This window comes from Amyelois transitella, chromosome 9 (genome assembly GCF_032362555.1).
Source record: "Amyelois transitella isolate CPQ chromosome 9, ilAmyTran1.1, whole genome shotgun sequence".
In the NCBI taxonomy this organism is placed as follows: domain Eukaryota; kingdom Metazoa; phylum Arthropoda; class Insecta; order Lepidoptera; family Pyralidae; genus Amyelois; species Amyelois transitella.
Window position 1 is genome coordinate 10,839,350 of NC_083512.1, and position 27,679 is coordinate 10,867,028.

The 27,679-nt window shown below is 34.6% G+C and overlaps 2 protein-coding genes across 2 annotated transcripts in view; one reads left to right on the plus strand and one right to left on the minus strand.

Annotated features, from left to right (window-relative positions):
* Positions 1-27,679, plus strand: part of LOC106132501 (angiotensin-converting enzyme) — a 135,389-nt gene that overhangs the window by 78,319 nt on the left and 29,391 nt on the right. The gene's annotated exons all lie outside the window — the stretch shown is intronic.
* On the minus strand, positions 9,845-18,152 carry LOC106132470 (uncharacterized). Its single transcript, XM_013331896.2, has 2 exons — positions 18,134-18,152; positions 9,845-10,948 (listed from the first exon to the last, which is right to left on the minus strand). Exons 1-2 carry the CDS (start codon positions 18,140-18,142, stop codon positions 9,845-9,847), a joined length of 1,113 nt encoding a protein of 370 aa, XP_013187350.1. The 5' UTR covers positions 18,143-18,152.

The window sequence follows — 27,679 nt, forward strand, 5'->3', positions numbered from 1 at the left end:
TAAGTAGAAGTGATATACGTTACTTGGTACGCCACTTTATCGCCAATAGTCATAAGTGTTGCTACTGTAATGCCTTTGTAGCCCACTAAGTAACAAAATAAGCTCTAATCGTCGCCTAAATGTTTGTTGGGAATCTTCCTTCAAATTCTTTTTGTCTACGCGAGTCACACCGAAGACGTGACAACCAATTAATTTTTAGTAACATATTTTTACGCCAATACCCAGGTAGAACATCATGATAGTTGAGAAAGATCTTAAGCGCGTAAAACCGCTTGTAAAAGCTATATATTAAGATAAGAACATGTTTGTGTGTTTATCATAACAGAGGCGACCTTCACGTGATGTGAAACGCGTGGCGCCAGTGAATGGACGCAATTGCTGGCCTTATTATACGTGCGATAAATTACAGTGCACACTTTTGTCTTATACAAATTAGATATATTTTCATTTAAGAAATGAGTGTATTGACTTCGAAATATGTAGTAGTTTTTAACTGAAATTCATTAGACTCACTTCTATTGTATTTTTTCGTGTGTCATTATATTAACTATGTATAAATTATATATCTACCTAGAATATAGTCTCTGCATATTAAATCAGAGACTATATTCTTCCATTTGCTATGATCCTTACATACTTCTTTCGTTTCACCTACATACATTTATTGTGCTCATTCCAGGTTTTGTATATATGATCGGTATGATCTAATGAATTAGAATAATACAAGAACCTTAACTTTTAAAACATTTTTTTATACATCATGGTCTATCCCGTGATTATATAATCACGTCTATATCCCTTGCGGGATAAACCGAGCCAACAGTCTCGAAAAGACCAATCGGCCACGTTCAGCTGTTTGGCTTAATAGTGACAGGTTGCTAGCCCATCGCCTTAAATAATTAACAAGTTTTTTTTCAAAATAGAAATAATACGTTTCATGACTTATGAAATTATCTTACAGCAGTGCCTAGATGGCAATAATGGCAGTTACAAATAAGCAATGTAAGGAATTGGTGGTATGAAATGACGAACTAATATGTTAATTCGCGCCATGAAACAAATACGGATATTCAGAACGAAGACAAAAAGAAAATAAACATATAAATGTCATTTTGATACGAATGCACAACATGACGCAAGTTTTTGCATCAGAATAATTTAAAAAGGACACAGTGATTCAAGATGCACAAATTTTCGAAATTGTGAAAGACCTGTTTTGACGAAAGTTCACCTTTTTTAATTCAATTGACATCGCATCGTAATTAAGGAAGACAATTACATGAAATCATTAATTGAATTGTATTATGCGTGCATAATGCGTCGCCTTTCCACTCGTTTTGAGTTTTATTCTGTATATGGTAAGGCATACAAATTAACTTCATTGAAAATGTAAATATGACAAAAATTAAAGCAAAATGTAGCTACATTTATAAGAAAAATTATTTAATCTTGAACTGTTTTAAATATTTTTTAACGGATCTGTTATTTTGTTCCAGGTAAGCTATGCTGCAGTTATCATCACACGGTAAAGTAATAATATGTAAAATAATTTGTTTTATTAAATAATAGCTATTAAAATTTAATAAAAAAAAATAGTAACAAAAGTACACCTTGATAGTATATATAACGATATTGCTATTAGACGTAGACTCCCACTTTTATCCAATTCACAACAACAACTTTAAGGAAGACGCCATGTCGAGTCTTAAAAAATCACAAATTTACGCACCGTATTTTATCGTGTGCATCATAATTTTTACACTCTAGTTATCTTTCTCTTCATTTTTAGACAGGTGTTGATTGCGAATTTATTTATTTATTATTGCAAGATATAGGATGAGTGTGGCAACACTGAAATACGCGGTAGCTAATTAATTTGATTCGCCAATTGCATTTTTTATGAGCAGCTCGTAAAAGTTCGTTCTGTTAATTTGGTAACGATGAAATGGAATCAGATTTTTTTTATTTATCTCTTTTCTTCCAACAGAGTAAAAATTGAGCTTCTTTATTTGTTGTCAATACAAAAATGCACCCTGCATTTAATATGAGCGTACATCTAGCCGTATAACGCTACCAATTTTTAACGGCTTGTAAGATATAGGATTCCATGCCGTTTTAGCGGCTACTTAGTTTTGAAGTCGTTAGCTGAGAAAGCAATCAAGTTTACGCGTTTTTCTGTAAATGATAGATAAATTCCTACACTTATTTTACTTGCCTTAATAAGCTCGTCCTTGGTCTACATTCTATAAAATTTCCAACTGATTTTCTCAACAAAAATATTAGCAATAGACCAACTAACTACTAACTATTTAGTATAGTGCACGATGAATAATAACCTTCCAAAAAAAATTGTACCGACGCGTGTATCAAATTCCTACAGGCCTGTGTACCTTATTCAAACATTAAGCCAGTTGAGATTTCTGCGTGACTCACGAGTTTCCCAATGTCTGAGAATGTTAATAACCGTGAAATTATTATGTTGATGTGACACTGCGCATTATATGTGCAAACAGAAATATAACTAAAATATAGAAACGATTAATTATGCAGGTGAAGTTAATGTTACAATCATTCTTAACAGTAAATCTTATTAACGTTTTCTTAAGTGTATCGCATTCTCTTTTTAATACTCGTAATAAAATGTCAGAAGACGAAAAGACGCTAATGTCTAACAGAGGATCTTTCAAATTTCATCTTATCCCTAACAATCTGTCATGGGGGTGAAATATGTATTTTAGCTTACAAACACTTTGTTGAAGAAAATGATGCAGTGCAGTTTGTTACCGATTATTCTGCACTGACGTCTTAGAAGCATGGCAGCAGGCAGTTAACTTAGTTTTAAGTTATTTATTTGACGTCAACCGAAATGTTGTGAAACCAAAAGATTTGACAATTATCAAGCGATATGAAGTATCCTATAATAATGAATAAAAAAATTGAATTTGTATTTGAAAAAGCTCATGTTATAAAACTAAGTACGATTACCTTTTTGGTCTGCCGCTTACATCATACACCTAATAATTTCATAGAAGTGTCAGATGTGGGTGGCCAATGTCTATGCAATTGGTTTCAATTCACGTCTATTTTGGTGACCGCGGGGCGTCTGTTCCTTATTATTATTGTGTAACAATATCGATGCTTACTTCTATTATCCAGTTTTAGCCAGTTTAATCTCGTTTTTACCTGTTGTGACGAGTTTTACCAGGAAACCTTAGTGTAACTTGCAATTGAATTTCAAGCGTCTTACTTTATTATATTTAACTAAAATACAGCATTATATTAGCCTCAAATTAATATCTATTGAAGTATTAATGTGATTGGCTTTAAAATTTATATTTAAAAAGCTAATGATAGGCTATTTGACTGTATTAAAAATATACATTTCTTTTATGTCATCAGTCTTAATATTATTTTTTTGGAGCGATTTGTAATAACGCGAGATAAAAATATTGCATTATTTAAACAAAATCCGTCTCAGAAAATTAGGTTTTTATATGCAGCTGTCACGTGACTAAAAACGATGGCTATTTCTATTATGACGTCAATTATCCATAAACAGACTGTGGATCGTACCGTTCCTTAGTGTTCGCTATTATTTTTCAAGATTTTATAAGTGTTTGATCGCTCAGGATTACTCAGATAACATAGGTATTTAATAATGGTAACCAATTCCGCGAAAGCTGACAGTCGAAACCTACCAAAAGTGGACGCAATAATGGTTGGAAGAAGTAATCTGGATTGTCTTCTTCAAAGACAATCCAGATTTCTATGCTGCCGAACTGAGGAATGTGAAAACATCAATGTAAGTATATCTTGGTAACCACTGATCTTAGATCATGATCTGAAATCACTTCTTACGAATATTCAAATCCATCGGCATAGAAAAAAACAGTTTCGTAGGAGATTTTATTGTAGTATTAGTGCATTGAGGCACTGCACAACATTTATAGGAACTCATTTTAATAATTTTCACACATATGACGTGGCACAAGTTAAATAAAACAAGAGAAAATCAAAACTTTTCGAAACACCAACAAGCTTTGTATGATATTTACACGAAATTTACGTCACTGCATGCCATGGCCGCCATATTGCTAAAAGTCGCGTTTTGGCGGCATATTTGAATATTTCATTTTCTTTTTCGATTTTTTAATAAAATAGCTGTAATAAAGGCAGAAAAGTGTTTTTGTAGGGCTCCTTATAAAGAAATAAATACCCTAAGATAGTTTTTAGAACTTTGTCAAATAGCCTATTGTAAAACTTGCTGTTGGTCATCCAAATATATAAAACTAGCTGTCCCGGCAAACGTTGTTTTGCCAAATAAATAATTTTTAAGCAATTTCTAGTTAAAAAAAATGTTAAGTGTGGAAAACCCTTATCACTAAGGGGTATGAAAAATAGATGTTGGCCGATTTTCATACTCTTTATATACTCACAATATTTCATGAGAATCGGTCAAGCCGTTTCGGAGGAGTACGGGAACGAAAAAAATAAATAAATAAAATTAAGTAAGTTCTTTCTACAAGATTATCAGCAACTGGTTTATTGATTAGATTATTTTCTAAACTAAACCCTACAACAAAATAATGTGTACCCACAAAGTAATCCCAATCCCAACGATTACTCGTATTATAAATGCGAATGTGAGTTTTTTTTGTTCCTTAGTTACCTCTTCACGGATTTGAGTCTGGGAAAGGACAAAGGGTACCCTTCACCCCGGTAAAAACTATAGTTCCCGTGAGATTTGCAAAAAACTTTTGAAGTCAGCGCTAAATTCACGCGGCCGAAGCTGCTGGTAAAAGCTAGTTAAATATGTTCAACAAAAAAATTGTATGCTAAGAAATTAAATCTGAAAATAGTACTTATCATTTATCAACTAAATCATTAGTTTTGTAACCTGCTAGTTACTTGTGAAAGGTGCTCTCGGAGTGCGCAAAATAAAACTGAACTTTTTTTTATTATATCCATCATTTGCGTTGAGTAATTCAACAATGCAAGAGCTATTAATATGCGTACATACTTAAAGTTAGGAATACACTCACGAAGATTTATATTTATTTTTTTATATACGGTACAAATAATAATGGTAATAAAATATTTATTTTTTTCAATTTTTTTTGGGTTTTGCGAATGTTTGATGAAAATTAAATTGGGATTCTTCTTTTAAGCGATGGACTAGCAACCTGTCACTATTTTAATCTCAATTCTATCATTAAGCCAAACAGTTAAACGTGGCATAAATAACAGTCTTTTCGAGACTGTTGGTTCTGAATACCCCGCGATTTATGTTTTTCTGGAATAAGAGATTCCCTATGTATCTCTCCAAAATCTTAATTTTATATACGCTAATTTTATGTAGACTGGTTCAGTAGATAACGCGTGAAGAGGTTAAAAACAAACAAACTTACTTTCGCATTTGTAATATTAGTTCGGATTACAGACAGACAAATGTGAATGCCAACTAATATTATGACTGCGAAAGTAGGTTTGTCAAATGTATCTATAAAAAAATTTACTGATCTTAATCAGAATCAAATACCTAATCAGTAGTGTACTCCTTGCTTTAGAATACGATGAATTTCATACGTACAACTATCAATACAAAAGACGCTCTATACACATAGGATTAATGTTCATATTTATTTGTAGTTCCAACTTCATATTTCGATCTCTTTAGACAAAGGTATGTAATGACCAATTGCATTATTTTACCAGTTGTCTCACCTTACTTCTGTGTTTGTGGTCAAATATAAATGATAGCGTGGTCAACATGCTTCATTAGTCAAGGGTGCTACTTATTTATGAAACCACAACGTTATTAGATGTAAAAAAGTGTGGTTAATGTTAAATAGGTTTTTGGGTGATTTAAGTCATTAATATTATTGTTGTTGAATAAACTTCTAGGCACCAATAGATTGCCGTGTGGTTTCTGGGACCAATAGAAAAAAAATCCCGAAGATGTCGTAAAAGGCGGCTAAGGGAAAGGTTTATAATCTTGGGATTGTGCTCTTAGACGATGGGCTAGCAGCCTGTGACTATTTGAATTTCAATTCCATTATAAAACCATACAGCTGTACGTGGCCGTTGAGTCTTTTCTAGACTGTTGACTCTGTCTACCCCGCAGGGGATATAGACGTGCTCATATGTTTGTATGTATAAACTTCTGCACTAAGTCTATAACTTAAATAATAAATATCCGCTTCTACGGCATCCACAGAAAACATATAGAGTCCTAAAATGGTCCTAATTTAATTGTGAAAAGAACCTGTGGTTTCACCTGAGCACCTTACTGTATACATACATCACTTGCCGTGTGGTTCCCGGCACGAATAGAAGAAAGAATAGGATCACTCCATCTCTTTCCCATGTATGTCATAAAAGGCGACTAAGGGATAGGCTTATAAACTTGGGATTCTTCTTTTAGGCGATGGGCTAGCAACCTGTCACTATTTGAATCTCAATTCCATCTTAAAGCCAAACAGTTGAACGTGGCCTATTAGTCTTTACAACACTGTTGGCTCTGTCTACCCCGCAAGGGATATAGACGTGATTATAAGTATGTATGTATGTACATCACTTGCGGGGTAAATAGAGCCAGCAGTCTGGAAAAGACTGAAAGAACGTTTAACTGTATAGCTTCTATGGTGGAATAGAGTTTCAAACAGTGACAGGTTGCTAGCCTAAGCCTGGCCTAAAAGTAGAATTCCTAGTTCATTAACCCTTAGCCGCCTTTTACGACTTCCATGGGTAAGAGATGGAGTGGTCCCATTCTTCTCCTATTGGTGCCGGTAACCACGCGGCACATACCTAATTGTATGTATAAAGAAAAATATATCTTACCATTAAAGAATTTTTAAATACCTACATTTATCACGTGTTTGTCTGTTACGGGGTAGACAGAGTCAATTTAGACAAAACTTGTGTGATTTACATGGTCTACACTTACGCCCTCTATCGGTAAACTGGAGAACTAGCAGGCGTTGTTTATACTTTCTAAAATATACACATATCGACTTAATTCGTGTCTATTAGCCTTTTATTTTCTTAAAATAACTAAAGATGGCGGCGTTAGCGCCTTTTTAACTGACCTCAATAGAGAGAGTTATGTTTTATATTTTTGTTATATTATTAATGACCTATAAATAAAAATTAAGATTAAGAAACATAAAAACAAATTTTCACCTTTGCTTAAATTCAAATAATAATTCTGATTTTCAAAGTTGAAAATCGTATACCTAGTATAAGATATATTATCTCTCTAAACCTAAATCTTCTCCATAACAATTTCTCCTCCATAAAGTATTTTTTGTTGTAGTCTTCATTTATTACTTACTACTACTTACGAGTATATGTAATGATAATCATCGCCACATAACTGCGTATTGGTTCTTTTTCTCCTTTTACCCCGTAAGGATGCATATATTTTTACTAGGTATTACGAAAATATATCCTGCTACATTTTCTATACATATAGCAGCAATTTCTTTCATACATTTTTAAAAATAGCAAAGTAATGAATATTACAAAAGTAATACCTATGCCTGCAAAATCCCTCAAATTTTCGTACATACATACGGTCACGTCTATATCCCTTGTGGGGTAGACAGAGCCAATAATCTTGAAAAGACTCGCCACGCTCAGCTATTTGGCTTAATGATAGAATTGAAATTCAAATAGTGACAGGTTGCTAGCCCATCGGCTAAAAAAAATAATCCCGAGTTTGTAAGCCTATCCCTTAGTCGCCTTTTACGACATCCATGGGATATGTAATGGAGTGGTCTTACTCTTTTTTATAATTTTTATTTTCAAAAAATATTGGTGCCGGGCACCACACGGCACAAAAGTTTAGATGACATAAGTAAATAAATATCTTAACAAGTCAGACTATCATTACATTGACCTACTTGGATTCGGAACTTGTGTAAAATAGGTACTACATACATATATATATGTACCCCCAAATTATCTGCGATTTGTTGCAACAAAAAACATGCGTGAGATTGCACGCAAACGCACAACAATGCACAATACAATCTTTGTTTGATTTTAAGTCCGCTGCATGAACTATTGTAGCACTATGATTGTTTAAGTTCGTTATTAAATTAGCTTTGATAAGTTTTAATGTGTGGTTCCCCGCACCAATAGAATAGAATAGAATAGAATAGATTTATTCTCAAAATTGGATACAAGGTATCACTTATTGACGTCACACCACTTAAATCTAATTATAACTACTACCGCTTCCAAAGCGCATGTGTAGAAGAAGCGGCGGAACAAACTACACTGCAGCATTTTCATCGGACGTCAATGTACAAATATAGATCTCTTAAATCTAAATCATGGACGAATACACATTGTCTACATTAAAAAACATGAATGAATGTAGAACTAATAGAAAACGAACTAGTAGAAACTTATTTCAATACGAATTCGATATTTCGTCAAATAAATAAAGATAAAATAAAATATGTACACACTGTACTGTATACTGTACTATATAGTCCCTAAGTCGCCATTAACGACATCCATGGGAACGTGATGTCCTATTCTTTTTGTTTAATGGTGCCGGAAAGATGAATCAATAATCACAAATGAAATAAACAGGTCCATGCAATAGTGAAATTAAAGTGATCACCTGACATTCATATAGCCAATAACTGCCTGCCATTCATACGAGTATAGCCAATAACCAGCAATTTTTATTTTTGCTCCACAAAGATTAACCTTAACAAATTATGTTACGTAAAGTTTCAAACCGAAACGCAAGCGACTGCTAAAACCATGGAACTAAGAAGTATGGAGCCTTGTGGTCTCTGACACTTTAGAATAGGATTAACTCTCTCTCTTTCCCATGGATGTTGTAAAAGGCGACTAAGGGATAGGCTTATAAACCGGTTCTCCTCTTTTAATTGATAGGCTAGCAACCAGACTATTTGAATCACAATTCCATCTTTAAGCCGGAAAGTGGATGTTAGTCTTTGCGAGACTGTTGGCTTTGTCAACCCTGTAAGGGATAAAGACGTGATTATAATTTGTATGTTAATTTCCACTATTTAAGTATAATTTATCTCACCCTCTAACTCTTTTATTATGCGTATTTTCGATTGCATTATAAGTTGTTGAATTATTGAATAGATAAATAAAGTCTAATTTTTTTTTAATTTCTCAACTGCATTACTGCTACTTCTACACATGCGCTTTGGAAGCGGTAGTTGTTATAATTAGATTTAAGTGATGTGACGGCAATAAGTGATACCTTGTATCAAATTTTGAGAATAAATCTATTGTATTAACTACTAGAGGCCGCCCGCGACTTCGTCCGCATGGAAACCCTATCAATCCCGCTCGAACTTTGGGATACCCACATACCAATACCAATATTATTAGGATTATACAAAATGTAAACTTGGGATTTGTTTTTCGGAGAATTCTCTTGAGAGATGGGCTAGCAACCTGTCACTATAAATAAAAATATTGTTAACTATTATTATACAACCAACCTCCACGACCAAGCGGCGTGAAGGTCAGTCATTGTATCCCCGTCAGTCACACAGTCTCTCCGTAAGTTTCTTAACCTTTCTATTATTATATTACCGAGCAAATAAAACAGGAAAACTTTTCGATTTTTTTATTTATTTTCATGTCTTTTATTTTTACATTCGACTTAACCTAAGGTAACCTTTTATATCACTACGTACACGTACGCACATACTTACATGACATGATTTTTTTATATAAATATACAAAAATTATGTTTTGTTGCTTGTGTCCCGGCCCAGCGGCGAGGTGATGGTGCTTCCATGGTATTTGGCGGGTGAACACATGTGACTATCCTATCATTATCCTAATGGCTGTAGTAGTTGCCTCCGAGGCTGAGCTCTGAGCTGTATCCATGGCCGTAACCATGTCCGTAACCGTGGCCGTAGGAGCCGACCACGACTGGAACCTTAACCGGGACGGGAACTGGTCTTTCGACTTCGTAAGCCACTGGCTTCTCGACCGCGATAGGGACGGGCCTGTCGACGGGTACCTTGACGGGCACGGCGTAGGGCCTCTCGACTGGGTAAGGTACGTGCTTGTAGACTGGGTAAGGCTCCGGCACCGGCACCTTCACGGGCACAGGCACGGGTTTCTCAACTGGCACGGCGTAGGGCCTGTCGACGGGCACTTGGACGGGGACGGCGACGGGCTTCTCGACGTGGACGGGGTAAGGCACCGGCTTCTCAACTGGGTAAGGAGCTGGCACATGGACGGGGTAAGGCCTGTCTACGGGGACCTTGACGGGGACTCCGACGTGTTTCACCACGGGGTAGGGCTGGGGCACGGGCACTTTCACTTCGACGGGGTATGGCACGTGTTTCTCCACGGGGTAGGGCTGGGGCACTGGCACCTTAACGGGGTAAGGAACGTGCTTCTCTACTGGGTAGGGCTGGGGCACGAGCACCTTGACGGGGTAGGGCCTGTCGACGGGCACGTGTACGGGGTAAGGCACCTTCTTTTCAACGGGGTACGGGGCAGGTACGTGGACTGGTACTTTGACGTACTCCTTCACGGGGTATGGCACGTGTTTGACGACCTCGTAGGGTTGCGGCACGGGGACCTTGACTGGGTAAGGCACCGGGCGTTCTACTGGGTACGGGACGTGTTTCTCGACGGTGACGGGTACAGGGACGCCTTTGACGAGGGTCACTGTTCTGGTGACGTCATGGTGTTCGCCAAGGTTGAAGGCTCCGTAGCCGGCGTAGGCAGCGCCGTCGTCAATGGCATTGTATGCTCCTCCAAGGGACCCAGAGCCGATGTACCCGATGTCAAGGCCGCTGATGCCGTACCCGTATCCGAGGTTTAGGAGACCCCGTTTGTCCAGCTTCTTCTCCAAGGGCTCGGCCTTGTCTGTCGTCTTCTTCTCGCTGGCAGCCGCTGCGGCTACCAGCAGGAAAACTAAGCAGAACTGTGGAAAAATAAAAAAAAAGCTTTATATTTTACATTCATGATGAGCAGAAGAAGACTTAATCATATTAATTTAATTTGGCACTGTTACAGAAACGCTTCGATCCACTGACATAATTTCAAAATAATATCGCTCTTAACCATCTACGCAAGGTCTAGGATAATCTGTTACTATTGAAGATTTATGGATCATTTTTACGACTAATATAATGTTCCACTAACGTTTTAATACCTACTTATGACAAAATAACAGTCCAATTACTGGAATCATAAATTATGATTGATGTTATAACGCAACGCTGTGTTTCGGTTCATGGAACAACAATTTATCATGGATGTGAAGCTTAAAAAGATTTTGTAATCGATTGGAAGCAGTATTCTGTAAGGTTATAAAATGCTGATTATAAGTGCTGTAAGGTTATAAAGTGCCGTGTGGTTCCCGGCACCAATACAAAAAAGAATGGGACCACTCCATCTCTTTCTAACTACTACTAACTAACTAAGGGATAGGCTTAAAAAATTGAGTTTCTTCTTTTAGGCGATGGGCTAGCAATCTGTCACTATTTGAATCTCAATTCTATCATTAAGCCAAATAGCTGAACGTGGCCATTCAGTCTTTTCAAGACTGTTGGCTCTGTCTACCCCGCAAGGGATATAGACGTGACTATATGTATGTATGTATGCTTAAGGTAAGTACTTACAGAAGGTACTAGCTAGACTATTGCAAGTTAATAACGCATTACAAGTGTATGTCATTACTATAATGGGAGCGAATCCCACCGGACGAACGCAGTGTCGCAAAGTATCAAGATTGCGCATACGCATGTTGGCTGCAATACTAACGCCACCGTGTTTGGTATCGATGACCCATTTAAATAAAACCTTTGATTTAGTAATTTTATGGCATAAGTTAGTAAATGTAGTTCTTTTTTATGTAAGTCTTTTACTTGATTTCAAATTCTAAGTCTACTGAAAATAGCTGGGGTACCGCTAAGGTGCCATTTTAGATAACTGTATGTATAGGGACAATTATTCTATTATCTTACATACACCTTTCACCTTGTTTTTACTCCACAAGGACATAAGTAGACATTTGTCTTAAAAGAACTTGAGGGTACGGACAGTTTTATAAAGAAATTGTGATTAAATCATTGACAGGTTGCTAGCCCATCGCCTAAAAGTGAATTCCCAAGACATTACCTTGATTACATTTTTAAATCAGCACGGGCAGAGAAGCAGCTGATGCACACTTTGTTTTACAGAAGCTTGCACTATTACATACATACATATAGTCATGTCTATATCCCTTACGGGGTAGACTGAGCCGACGGTCTTGAAAAGACTGAAAGGCAGCGTTCAGCTGTATGATGGAATTGAGATTCAAATAGTGTCAGATTGCTAGTTCATCGCCTTCAAGACGAATCCCAAGTTTATAAGCCTATCCTGTAGTCGACTATTACGACATCCATTATTTGCATTATTAAGCAATCTAAGGATGTAAATTCATTACAAAAGTAGCAAGTTTTGCTCTTTCGTGTCATATTTGGTCAGATAAGTAGCATATGCCTCTGATATTATGCGAAGTCGGTTAAGTTAGTGATTTCGACATTCCCTTGCTTCCTCCGAGTCATCGTTGACATGCAAGATTTAACAGTAGTATGGGAATTTCTCAATGGTCGAAAGATTTGACAATTTTCGCCTTGAAATCATTGCAATGTGACTTTCTGTTTACAAAATTAATCTAAATTACAAAAATGAGCTTTTGATTTTTTTTGTCAATTTATCTAATTTTTATTTTAAAATTGATATATAATTTTATAGTAGTGAACTTAATGCCTTAAAGGCGTTCTCACACGTTTGAACCTTAGGACCAAATCTAGTTTAAAAATTTAAGACGATAAACTTTAGCAGTATTTTGCAAATAATTACGACTGAGAAAGTAACTAATTAACTATTTCATCAAAGGAAGCTATAGACAAAAACTAAGTTGACTATTTCATCAAAGGAAGCTATAGACAAAAGCTAGTGAGTAATAAAAATATATACGGATCAAATTACCCAGATTGAGTCAACCTCAAAGTAAGTTCGAGAGTTGTGTTACGAGGTACTAACCCAACGATACTATTTTTTATTATAAATACTTATTTAGATAAACATCCAAGTACGAGACCAATCAAAAAAAGTTCGTTTAGAACCGGGATTCGAACTCGGGACCATTGAATAAATATAACATATTATCTATTAAATATTTCTTTAATTTACCTCGCACATATTTTTTATAGTAAATTTAATATAATTTGTAAGTAATATAACTTGTGCTGAATGCGGAACAGAAATAAAACCTGTCAGCCTTGTGAATGAATTGTGAACTAAATGTTACCGCAAAAGACAGAAACTGTCTCAGACATGATTCAGTTTGTAACAGAAACCAGTAAATATCCTGTTTGCAGACGAAAATTCTATTTAAATAGAACATAATTGATTTATTTGTCAAAATTTTATAAGAGGTGTCACTTATTGATGTTTATATATAAGTGTTAACTTATCTTAAATCTAATTGTATTTACTACCGCAAATATTGTCACAAAATCTGTCGGATTTTTCGTTTTACAAGGGCTGAGTTATAGACGTAACTTATTATTATTTTCACCAATAGTCGAATGTTAGATGCATACATTTTCCGCCATTTTTATATACAAACTTTTAATAAATCGTATAGCAAGTACCGAAGTGATATTTCTCGTATATTATTTTCATTATAATGATGGTATAATGAACATGCCTGGCCAGGAATCGAACCTGGGACCTTAATCAGCGGCAAGAATTTTGGCAACACGCCGAGACCATAGAGATATAACTACATAGATAAAGCAACATTACATAGAGATATAACTACACAGATAATGCAACATAAATTGAGATAGCCAGTAGTTTCACAATTCTCCCACAAGAGGGCATTGTTTGTAGTTCCCATAGGCCATGGGCTGTATTTTTGTAACAGTGATAATTAGGCCGTTTTTCACCTGTTGCCACAATCATGTGAACTATGCTGAAATGTTTTACGCAAAATTTCGTTTCGATTTGCATTTATCGAATGGAATTTGTGCCTTATGAATTTAAAATAATTGTGAAATAATTTTGGGGTAATTTGAATGAGCTCCCATTTAATTTACAGTTTACCAATATGAAGTTAATTTTTTTTATTAATAAATCTTTAATTTATAATAAAAAATATTTTCGTTTAAATATTTCAAATAATATTTAGTTAGTAACCATTTCATAATATGAAAATCGTCTGAAGCTCAAAATGTGTTATATGAAGACACTATAATCCTGTTTCTGTCAATTAATTTTTTAACTCGAATATCCAACTCTTTTATTAAAACTTCCTATAAAAAACGTATTAACAATTCCATTACACATCCGAGCGTAACGTACGTAACGATGAAGTCACGATAACATAACAATAACGGATAACGTATTAACATCACGATTCCAGTGAAAACTTATGACCCGGTCATCAGATCCTCGTAAAACCTTGTTATGCTAACTGTAGCAAGTGACGTCATATCACTTTCTTTATGGCGTTATAAAAAAGCAAATGCGTTATTTAGAATCAACTGCATAAAGTTACGACATACTCTTTTAGTATATTTTGGTCTAATTTTTTTTTGAACAGGAATACCGAAAAGAACAACCCCCGCTTCTGTTGAAATATGTAACATTATAATCATTATCTATGTATAAGCTAATTTTAAATGGGTAACTAAGAAGTGTTTAGTTACTTAAAAAATATAGGATCAATCTTGAATTCGCGTCACTTTTATACCTTATAAAGATTTTCTTCCTTACGGATAGACCAGACAAACCTACTAGTTTATAAAAATTTTCACTGTGAATACATGTGTGAATACAATTTAAAACGGTTAACAACATGAACACGACTTCAAAATAACACGAGCTGTGATAAAACTAGTAATTCACAAAGCCCTATGCCTTTCAAATTTTGTAGTATTATAATACAAGCCTCATTTGCAGATGTCCACATAGAACAAACAATCGTAATCAGGAAGGAGGTCGCCAGATTAAGTTGCCGGGATATAGTTTCTCACGGAGTTTCGTAACTTGTACGCGAAGTGTATACCCGTTCGTGTTTTGTTCGCTGCAGATTTAAATTAACATTTTTTTTCTATCCGGCCAGTTCTATTTTCCACAATATTCGTACAATGTAATTTTATGCGCAGTCGAATTCGAAAATATTTTTTTTTTCTGAAAATTATTTATTAGCTGCCAGTACTATTTTCTTCATTTTATTCTGTTGAAATTCAATTTCTTATACTTTTTCCAAATTAAATTTGAATTTTATGGAAAATATTAAGTTGATATTAATGAAAACTTAATAGATAAAACATACAAGTGATTCAAGTCGATTTGTGTTTCCTGTTTAGTTTGACCCTACCACCTCTGGGTTACATTTCAAATGCCGAGGCTAAGTCAGTACCTAATGTACCTTTGAAACTAGTTGGAGTCCTTCAAAGAAATTGAGACATAGCAAAAAATTTGCATTCAAATATATGTTACACCGATCTAGTCAAACGATTTATACTTATCGATGCGGGAAATGGCTTCATTTAAGTTTACGACATAGTTTTGCATAGAGTATCAGATTCATAGTACAAAGTTTGTGCAACCATTTGGCAACGATCGGCCGTCATTAGTCTATCTTTTGAATGGATACTACATACTAGGTTTTCCAATTTAATTTAGTTTTTGATCTTTTTTGTACAATAGTAGAAAACAAAGGATTACAGCGTCAATATTAATAAAAATGACTACTCGCATACGAACAAGTAACAACTTTTATTAATTATTAAGATTAATATTTTTTGTATTGAATGAATAGAAAAAGCAAAAAATTAAAAAAAAAAACAACATTATTTCTATTTTTTTTTTTGATTATTTTCTTGACCGAATTTGTGTTACTAGGAACACGTAAACTAACATGCGACATAAAATGAAACGCTAACATTAAGATCTCGTTCATTGCGTAAATCGGAATGCCTTCACCTTATAAGGTCCTAGCAACAGGACCTAAAGTTTACGAGAAAAACGCCGGTTTTTCTGCTAACTTGGACGCCGTCACGTAAGGAACAGGTCTTGAGACATCCCCAGTGCGTAACTGAGATAACTCTTACTACATATTCAGTTAACGTGTCAAATTCTTTATTATCAGGAAAACTAGTAGCGGTGTTAAAAATATTTTTTTTATTTTTCTCTCATATGATTTTTTTTTATCAGCCTTTTTTTCATTTGTCTAGTTTCAAACCTTTTTCGCCTAATTTCAAGATTTGACTGTGCGTCATGTTTTGTTCGTGATGATAGTTGTTTTTTCTGATTTTTTTTTTCTGGAATAATTTATTGATTTCATTATCTCTGTCTGTTTAAATTCTATGCAAAGAGATGAAGTGGTCAGATTCTAATTTTTGGATCTAAATAACATCAAAGCAGCACTCAAAGAAAAGGTTGATTGACTAACTAATTGGTAAATTTAATTAAATTTGTTTAGTTTGAATATTTCTTTGTTTGTTTATTATCCCTCTTCACCATTATCTTTTTAACTGACGCTTTTCAAATATTGCATACAAACTTTATGCTATAAAAATAATATTCCCATGGATTTTTGAAAAATGACTTTAAAAAAGGACCATAGTATTTTGAATTCCCAAATGCCCGAAGCCCCGGTAGACAGCTAGTTTAATAAGACAGGTGCAATGAGAGTCACAGCTAATGTGCGTAACAAAACCTGTTAGTGTTATATCGGATAATGGCGCTTCCTGGACTGTCTTCCTAGCCCAGGCCAGCTCGAGAGAAACTATTGTGATGCAACATAGAAACAATACAATATCTTAAAGATGTATTCCCCGTCTATCCCTCCGAGAACGAGACATGATTTTATTTTAATATAAAATCCTATTGTCACAATGTTCGTTCTCGTACGGCTTGACCGATTCTCATGACATTTTGTGAGAATATTGAGTAGGTCTGAGAATCGGTCAACATCTATTTTTAATACCCCCTAGTGATAAAGGTTGTGTCCATCCATAAATTTTTTTAAACTAGAAATTACTTGAATATTATTTATATGGGAAAACGACATTAGGGAGAGCTAGTATGCATATATAAATATGATTATTTGTGAATATTAAGTTTTTTGTACTGGCTGTCACTGGTTGGCGCTTATTAGTCACAAGGTTTAGGATTCGTATCCCGGTTATGATAGTTAAGTTAGTTATATTAATTCTTAGAAAGTTAACTATTTTCTATAAAGCATAGATATAAAGATGGCATACTATTATTAATTTATCACTGCGTTTACTTTTTGTGCTTTGTTGTTCTTGTACTAAACAAATATTAATGTTTTTGTTTTAATGAATTTAGTTTTAAAATTATTATTGTAAAAATAATAATAATAATCCAAAGTTTAGGTAGATTGTTTTGGTATAGTTAAAATAATAGATTTGCATCGTTTAAATTTTAAATATATTTTTAAACGCGGAATATTCATTATTTAATTGCTTTAAATGTGCCTATTTGATCACAACATTAATAATTGGATTTGATTGAATTATCTACAAAACATGATATTTTTTTGGTTTCTCTTTAATTTTATTTATTTGATATTTTCTTAAAATCTTTGTATATATTGCAAACATTTAAAATTAACGAATAATACTTAATTTTTATTTATTCCATGAGAAAAGAGAAATTAAATAATTTATAACCGAAAAACAGAATAAAAATTAGATACAACTACTAACAACTTAGATACCTACTGCAATTGCATTTAACACTGCAATACATTCTATTTTAATGGAAACTTAGTATACCGATAAGGTAACCAATTGACATGATTTGACTCAATAATCTTTCCGCCCTGAATACCTAACAAGTATTTACTATTTTAGTATTCACTAAACACATTTAAACTATTAATTTATCTCCCTACTTCAACTATTTCGAACAAAAACACATCAATACAGTAAAGCGTTGACTTCAAAAAAGTGTGTCAAATCCCGAATGTGAAATCGACACGTTAACACTAGATTTTCATCACTTTTTAGGGACACTGTTCACTTTTTTGAAGTCATCACTTCACTGCACTCCACTGCACTAGCCACGCACTCACCGTCTTCATAATGCCTCTTGTTGAGTAAGGAATCGACTGGATGCAGTCCGATTCTGGCCCGCAGTTTATATAGGTGGATATTTGTCAAAACTTTCGCTAACCCCCCTAGAATATGGAATATACGTTGCGTTTTGATCAACGCTCAAGTCCTTCGTATGTCCGAACGTTGGAGGGAGACAGACGCGTCGCGCGTTTCAAATTTAATTTTTTTTTTCGTTGCCGGCCAGTGATTAACTTTTTTTTTATTTCTTAATCTATGATTTATGTTTTTTTAATATTTGACAGTTAAGGCTGTGGATTCCGTTCGCTAGCGACTAATCGAGCCCTCATTTTAATAACTGTTTATGTTTACATAATTAATTTTTATCATAGTGTTTTTCTTACGATTGTTGTACTTGATAGCCATGAAATCGCTTTTCTATGACATGTAACGATTATTGCGGCCCAGTTAACGGCAAGGATTGTTTCCCAAGCGAAGGAATGCCTTGTATTTTTTAATTGGAGCATAGGTACGCGAAGGTATATAATTACTGAGACTTATTTCAGTTATTTTCAATTTTAATGAAATTCTCTATTGATACCGACAAAGTTATGGTATCTATTGCATTGGTATTTTTCTTTTTAATTTTTATTAATATTATCTTTAATTTTTTAAGTTGCCTTGCACTTATGTGTATTAGTTTTTTTTAATTCAATATTTAGTTTGCAGAAATCGAATAAAAACAAAAATAATTTTTATTAATCACGGCTAAGTTTATCATAAAAGTTAATTAGTATTGTCTCTTGACTGCATTAGCAGTATTTATGTAACATTAGTTTCAACTATGACATCTGAACCTCATATCACGTGACATATTATGAAAGTCTTTTTAATTTAACTAGTATTTCCCCGTGACTTTTCTCGCTCATAAATTATAGTCTATGTTATTGTCATGTGTAAGCTAGCTATGGTCTGTAACAACAAATAATCATATAGTAATCATATAAAGTATATAACTTACACATTGCACGTACGATTAATTTTAACTTTATCCATTTAGGAGTTTTTGCGCGAAAGAATAACAACATACAAACTCATATATTTAGAGTTCTCTTGTGGCTTCAAATGCCAAATTTCAAGTCAAAAAGACCAAGACTCTGTCTACTCCGCAAGGGATATAGACGTGATTATATGAATGAACGAATGCACAAGGATCGTGAGTACATCTCACTATCCTGTGATAGTTCATATAATCACGTCTATATCCCTTGCGGAGTAGACAGAGCCAGCAGTCTTTAAAGACTGGTAGGCCACGTTCAGCTGTTAGGCTTAATTAAAGAATTGGAATTCAAAAAGTTACCGCTTGCTAGCCCATCAAGAAGAATTAAAAAAAAATCCAAATTTAAAAGAAATCCATGTTTCTTAGTCGCCTTTTACGTTATCCACGGGAAAGAGATGTAATAGGCCTAATTTTTATATTAGTGCCGGGAACCACATGACACAAATGCGATTCCTGTTGCATACGTCTTTTCGAAGTTTACAAATTATATGCAAATTATATAAGATTTTTTTAATTTTCACACGTCTTAAGTTCTAAAGATAGGTCTTTGTTCAGTGTTTAATTAACAAGGAATCAAAATTTCCTGCTCGAAACATTGTTATCGCGTCGGCCTTACCATCCCGGGAACTAAGTAAGCTTGACTGAACATCACTTGGGTAATCCAATCAAATCTTATATTTACCTTCTTACTTGACACAATAAATGATACTTATTCGACTTTGCAAGTTAAAAATATATATATTTCATCTACTTATTTAAGTATTCAAATCTTATATTTACCTTCTTAATTAGTACAATACATGATACAATTAGTACAATTATGACTTTGCAAATAAAAAATATCTACTTATTTAGGTATTCAGTTATAATAAACAACCATATTTACATACAGATATATATAAACACATTTATAAATCAGAACCATCTTTACATACAGACATTCTACAATCCGGTTCTATATACATAAACATACAAACAACGTCTTTGATAAATATAATTTTTTCTTCATAAATTTAAAAGTAAACTCTTGTCGGTGCAAAAGCTGGAAGTAGAGCATCCTCCATTCATTTCTTTTCACTGCATTTTTTTAAATTTATTTATTGACTAATTTATGTACACAGAAAACATCGAGAATGATAAACGCAAGAAACAAAATAACATAGGTTCTACATACATACATACATATGATCACGTCTATATCCCTAGCGGAGTAGACAGAGCCACCAGTCTTGAAAGACTGATAGGCCACGCTCAGCTGTTTGGCTTAGTGATAGAATTGAGATTCAAATAGTGACAGGTTGCTAGCCCATCGCCTAAAAGAGGAATCCCAAGTTAATAAGCCTATCCCTTAGTCGCCTTTTACGACATCCGTGGGAAAGAAATGGAGTGGTCCTATTCTTTTTTGTAATGGTGCCGGGAACCACGCGGCACTACATCATAGCTTCTAATTATTTAAAAAGAAATCTCTTCCAGCAGTCCTAGAAAGAACTTCCAGAGGTAGGAGACATGATGGAAAGCGTAACATTCGTGTACTCCACACACACAACTAACTATAGACATATATAAATAAATACATACATACATACATACATATAATCACGTCTATATCCCTTGCGGGGTAGACAGAGCCAACAGTATTGAAAAGACTGAATGGCCACGTTCAGCTATTTGGCTTAATGATAGAATTGAGATTCAAACAGTGACAGGTTGCTAGCCCATCGCCTAAAAAAAGAATCCCAATTTTGTAAGCCTATCCCTTAGTCGCCTTTTACGACATCATATTATAAAAGAACAAAATATTATAAAAGAAATATGTAAACACCAATGTATAAAATATTTCGAACGTTCGTACAATATACCAAAAAGTTTTAAAAATAAAAAAAAACTATTTTATAATCAGGAAACATTTTTTATTTCACATTTCAAGTCCTTGCTCGGCCGATAAAAATCATGGCCCACGCGGAAATTAAGGTATCGTGATAATTGGTTTCGGCGATTCGGTGAAAAGTGTGTGTTTGTCAGCGCGGCCGCTGTCAAGGTCTAGAATGCAGATGGCTCTTGTTATGTCATTGTGCGTTGTGACCTGAATTCGTAAACTCAATACGAGTATTTTTAAGGCTATGAAATGCATAGTATGATCTCGTTTTTTTGACTACATATGTAAAGTTTTCTTTTTATCTATATCATTGCATTTTTACACAAAACAATAACAAGTAACAAGTATTACTATATAAGTACATTTTAGTAAAAAAAAGACATACAAAACACTCAACGATGAGTTAGTATCCCTTTACAAGTCTTGAGCTTACTTCGCGGCTAGCTCAATCGGTGTAATTTGTCCTGTGTAAATATTAATTCTTTGTTTACATACATATACATACATTTATATTTCACTCCTCTTTCCCGGAGGGGTAGGCAGAGACAACATTTCCAACTTGCCACGATCTCTGCCTACTTCTTTCGCTTCATCTACATTCATAACGCAGGTTCGTCAATTTGGGTACTCTTGACCTGACCCTTAGATTTAATTCTGTATTTTATTCTAGACTTTGAGAAGTAGAGTCTAGAGATTTAAAATATTGTAGATTCCTACAACTTGACGAGCTTGCATGAAGTGAGTTATGAATGTGTATGAAGCGAAAGAAGTATGCAGGGATGGTGGCAAGTGGAAAGATGTGGTCTTTGCCTACCCCTCCGGGAAAGAGGCCTGATTAATGTATGCATGTAGATTCCTGGTTTACCAAGATTTCCTAAAATAACTAAAGAAGTTGATAATAATGGGATATTTAGTTTTTGTAATTCCTCTTGTAGGCGATGCGTCAACAACCTGTCACTATTTGAATCTCAATTCCATCATAAAGACATACAAAGCTGAACGTGGCCATTCAGTCTTTTCAACACTGTTGGCTCTGTCCGCCCCGCAAGTATATAGACGTGACTATATGTATCTATTTAGTTCTACGCAGGCATACTTACTTATAGATCATAAAGAAACTTCACTTTGGGTTGATTTATTATTGGCATAACAACATTTAGTCTAAATTTCTAGTAACGGTATGAAACAATAAGCAACCGGAACGTGCAAACTAGTTGTTGCTACCGGTTTTGCCGGAGTTACGCATTTTTAGGTTTATCACCTGCCAAAGCGATAGGTAATTAAAGAATTACGAGTTACATACGTGTATACACATAGGCACGTCTATGTCCCTTACGGGGTAAACAGAGCCAACAGTCTTTTAAAATTGAATATACATGCATAGCATTACTTTGCATAGTAAATGACTTAATGATTGAATTGAGATTCAAATAGTGAAAGGTTGCTATCCTATCGCCTTAAAGAAGAATACCAAGTGTATAAGCCTATCCCATAGTCGCCTTTTACGACATCCATGAGATAGATATGTAGTGGTTCTATTCTAAAGAGCCGAAAACCACACGGCACAATTACGAGTTTAGTGATTGATTAGGGTTCTGGAGATTCCTGATTCTTACTTCACGATTACACATGTTTTTACATACTTAGAATCACGTCTCTATTCCTTACGGGGTTGACGGCGCCAACAGCGTTGAATGGACTGAAAGGATATGTTCAGCTGTATGGCTTAATGACAGAATTTAGATTTATATACTAATAGCTTGCTTTTCCAACGCCTAAAAGATGAATAACAAGTTTTTCATGATTCATTTATAAGTATATCCACGTGTAGGTATATATCTTGCGGGGTAGAGCAGCAGTCTCGAAAAACTGACTATTTGAATCTAAATTCTATCATAAAGCCAAACAGCTGAACGTGGCCTATTGGTCTTTTCGAGACTATTGACTCTATTTACCCAGCAAGGGGTATAGACGTGATTATAATGTAAGTATGTACGTAGACAAATATGTCTTAAAGATTCTTAAGGATTGTGTCACAATTTTATTAGTCGAGCGATTTAGTGCGAACGCTGTAAGATTTGGCGGATACGACTAACTATTGCGCAAAACTAGTCGCTGGTTGTCGCAACGTGAATAACTAATGAGGGATTACTCAGAACGGCTGGATCTATATACATTAATTAGATTAATTGCGATTTTACGGTTTGATATGTGAACTGAGATTTGAGACTAATTGCGTATTGTGAAAATGTTGCGATGTTTTCGAAAAAAATATATTCATATAGACACGTCTATATCCCTTGCAGGGTAGACAGAGCCAACAGCCTTAAAGAGACTTGTAGACCACGTTCAGCTGTTTGGCTTTATGATATAATTGAGATTCAAATAGTGACAGGTTGCTAGCCCATCGCCTAAAATAAGAATCCCAAGCTTATAAGCCTATGCCTTATTCGCCACTTACGACATCCATGGGAAATGAGATGGAGTGATCCTATTCTTTTTTTATTGGCGCCGGCAACCACACGGCATCACGAAAAAAATATACCTTATTTAAAAAATTAGTTAGGAAAAGTAGCTTTTTAGAAGCATGCAATCACGTCTTTAAAGCTTAGGATGTGGCCAGAGCTGATTGTCTGTAAAGGGGATGGCTTAGTGAAAGAATTCTGATTTAGATAAGTAGTGACAGTTGCTAGACCATAGACAAAATGAAGATTCCCATGTTTATTAGCCTTTCCAATGGCCGAATTTCACAACTTGCCCGGGATTTAAATCATAAATTCCGATTAACTTCTATTTTCGACTGCATATTTTTTTAAGTTCAAGGTAGCAGACAAGGCCGGTATTTAAAAATTAAAAAAAAACTAATTTGTTTTCCAAATTTGAGTAAATACATTATTGATTTTACTAAAAGGTTAATCAGAGCATAGACATTTACAAAAAAAAACACTTAAATTATTATATGTTTTTTTCCTAAAAAAAATTCAAGTATTTTTTTTAAATAAAGAAGGTACCTTCTGTCTCCTTTGCGTGTTTCAGTATGAACCGGACCCTGGGTCCACTTCGTCCATTTTTAGGCATCCTCAGTTTTTCGCATTGACTGTTCTTAAAAACAACTTCGATTTTTTTTTATTATTTTTTTTTATTCTAGTTAATCAATACCTATGTAACAAATTGTACAGTCCCTAAATTTATAGCTTCTATATCTTCTAGAAGTGCCTTAGACTTTTGATGATGGGTGAGTCAGTGAGTGACAAAATTCAGAAAATTTAACAAGTTGTCTTTCTTAAACTACTGGTTCAAATTGACTGAAATTTTAAATATACCGTACTGAAAATTCAGACTTCCTGTTTATTCCTGTATATATCCACAACGAAATTATAGGGGGGTCGAAAATAGCCTGAATTGCTACGAGAAAAGGATGGTACGGCCGTGCCGCTTTTTTTTTGCTCGACTTGGCGGGGGCACTGCCGTGCACCCAGATTAATAATTAAATTTTTAGTGCACCCGCGGGCAAAATCTAGTAAGATCCTAAAACCTACCTACCTACCTACAGTCTAAAACACTACATCCGGTATGGCCAGACTGGTGCCATTGGCCTTGAACCCATTACCCTAAACTAAACAGACGTGGTCGTGACATTGCTCTAAAATTACTGGACCGGAAACGATACAGCTCATATTGATGATTCTCTAGAGCAATTAATAAAAGATGGTGACATTTTGCGTTTACGTTTTATGAAGAGTAACATTGATTATTTCTTATTTATATATTTATATACATACATTTATAAACACGTCTTTATCCCTTGCGGGGTAGACAGAGTCAAGCAGTCTTGAAAAGACTGATAGGCCACTTTCAGCTGTTTGGCGCAATGATAGAATTGAGATTCAAATAGTGACTTTTTGCTAGTTCATCGCCTAAAAGAAGAATACCAAGTTTATAAGTTGATTTATAAGGCACAGGTCCCTTAGTCGCCTTTTACGACATCTATGGTATCGAGATGGAGTGTTCCTTTCTTTTATTGTATATGTATGACATATATACACATGCCGTGTGGTTCCCGAACCACATTTTATTTGAAATCTAGAAGAACCGACTAACTATAACGTGGTTTTATAAAAAAAAATCAATTTACTTTACTATTTTAAGTATTTTTAAACTTAATTGCATTCATACTGACTACATTCAAAACAGATCAAGTGAAGGTCTTTTTTGTCAAAGCCACTGTTTATTTAGAGTTAATCGGAGCTCGGTTTTGTAAAATATCGTGGATATAGATATACTCGTGTACAATATATAAAGATACGGTGCCGTGTGGTTCCTGACACTAAAGAATAGGATCCTTACCTGAACAGCCCCTAAAAATTGGGATTCTTATAGGCGATGGGCTAGCAACCTGTCACTATTTGAATCTCAATTCTGTCATTAAGCCATAAAGCTGAACGTGGCCTTTCAGTCTTTCAAGACTGCTGGCTCTGTCTACCCCGAACGGGATACATACGTGATTATATAGATGGATAGATATACGCATTTTTATACGATACGTCTTAATCCCTTACGAGGTGAACAGAAACATTTTTAAAGAGACTTGCGGGATAGGCAGAACCAAACAGTCTGGAAACTGAAAGGTAACGTTAAGATGGATGACTTAATGATGAAATTAGATTTAAATAAAGATAGGTTGCTAGCCGTCGTCTAAAAGGAATCCCAATCAAAATTACGAGAGAATTTCCCGAAATTCCCGCGGGAACCGGGAACTAATGGGATTGCGCTATTAACACCGGCAGAGCTGCCTCGCAAGTAACAACAGTGGAAGTGATTTCTTTTGAAATAAGTAGCACCTTTGTACTAGTATTAAATGCTCCTGTATATAATTTTGTGTACATAAATAAATAAATAAATAACATATGGTGCGTTGAACCTTTTTTATATCGAAGTCATAGTTCAAGTTCAGATTAGTTTAATGTGCTGTTATGTTGCGTTTTATACTAATAGCTCCGTTTGTATGTTTGTTTATTTGCTATGTTTTCGCCTTTTTTCCATACAAGCATATAGTGAAGGATACGTAGTACTTTAGATTCTTCTTGCAGGCAATGGTCTAGCAACCTGTCACTATTTGAATCTTAATTCTATAAATAAATAAATAAATCATTTATTTCTCACCACAAAACAAGTGTCTTAATACCTACTAAGGTACAAAGATTGGAGTACTGCTAAACAGCCTGTTTGCGGGAGCTGACGCCTGTACTAGGTTATTACCTGTATTACAAATCATCAGGCCCCAACTCTTGATGGAGTAATCAAAAAACATTGTGAGTAAAATACAAAGAAGAAAATGAGCATGTATAAATTAAACAACTTGAGAAAAATAAAATAATAATACTAAATAAATACTAAATTCTATAATTAAACCATACAGCTGAACATGGCCAATCAGTCTTTTTAAGACTGTTGGCTCTGTCTACCCCGCATGGGATATAGACGTGAATATATGAATGTATGTATACGTAGTATTTCTTTGTGCTGGTTAAAAATACGAGTATAATGTACTGAAAATGAACAGTGTATATTTAAATGATTGATGTTTAATTTGTGATGTGCCAGCATTTTATCCCTACACGTTTTATTTTATTTTTAAATAAGTTTTTTTTTTCTTAAATCAGTTGTTTTTAATGTGCCAGTACGAAAATACCGCAAGGTCGGCGCACTTGAACTTGCAACTTGTGTAAACCTTTCTAATCCCGCGCTCGGATACAAGTATAAAAATTTAACAGTCAATTATTAAAACGAAAAATAACATGAGGTCTATGGCCACTTTCAGCTGTATGACTTATGTTGGAACTGAGAATCGAATAGTGACAGGTTGCTAGCCTGTCACCTAAAAGAGGAATACAAAGTTTATAAGCATATCCTTTAGTCGCCCTTTATAAAAAAAAAACTGAAAATCCTACTAATATTATAAAAGCGAAAGTTTGTGAGTATGTCAGTGTGGATGTTTGTTACTCTTTCACGCAAAAAAATACTGAACCGATTACGATGAAATATTGTTTGTAGGTAGCTGAAGACCCATAATAACATATAGGCTACTTTTTATCCCACAATTCCCGCGGGATTGATAGGGTTTCCATGCGGACGAAGCCGCGGGCTGCCTCTAGTGAATAATAATGGAACCCTAAAAATAAAACCGTTTACAATAAATTAGGTTTACTTTGACAGTGATCTGTCTCAAGGTTTCCTAGATTTTTAGGTCATGCCTAAATCTGTCCGTTACTGTGAATGGATGCAGATAAGCTCATGTTTTACGACCAGTGGATTTTTCTAACCAACATTATATTTTTGTATGTGAAACATAAGTTTACCTCATAAATTTTAAAATATTAGATTAATATTTAGTATGGGATAATTCCAAAAATAAGTAGCTATTATGTATCTAATTAATAAATAATAGTATTATAAAGGAAATGCCTATAAACTTGGGATTTAACTTTTAGACGATGGGCCAGCAACCCTTTGACACTATTTGAATCTCAATCCTACATATCACTTGATTACTTGGTTTTCAGTCTTTTCGGGATTGTTGGCTCTTAATGGGGTATAAAAAGCCAGAGTTAGGGTTAAATACGCATTTTT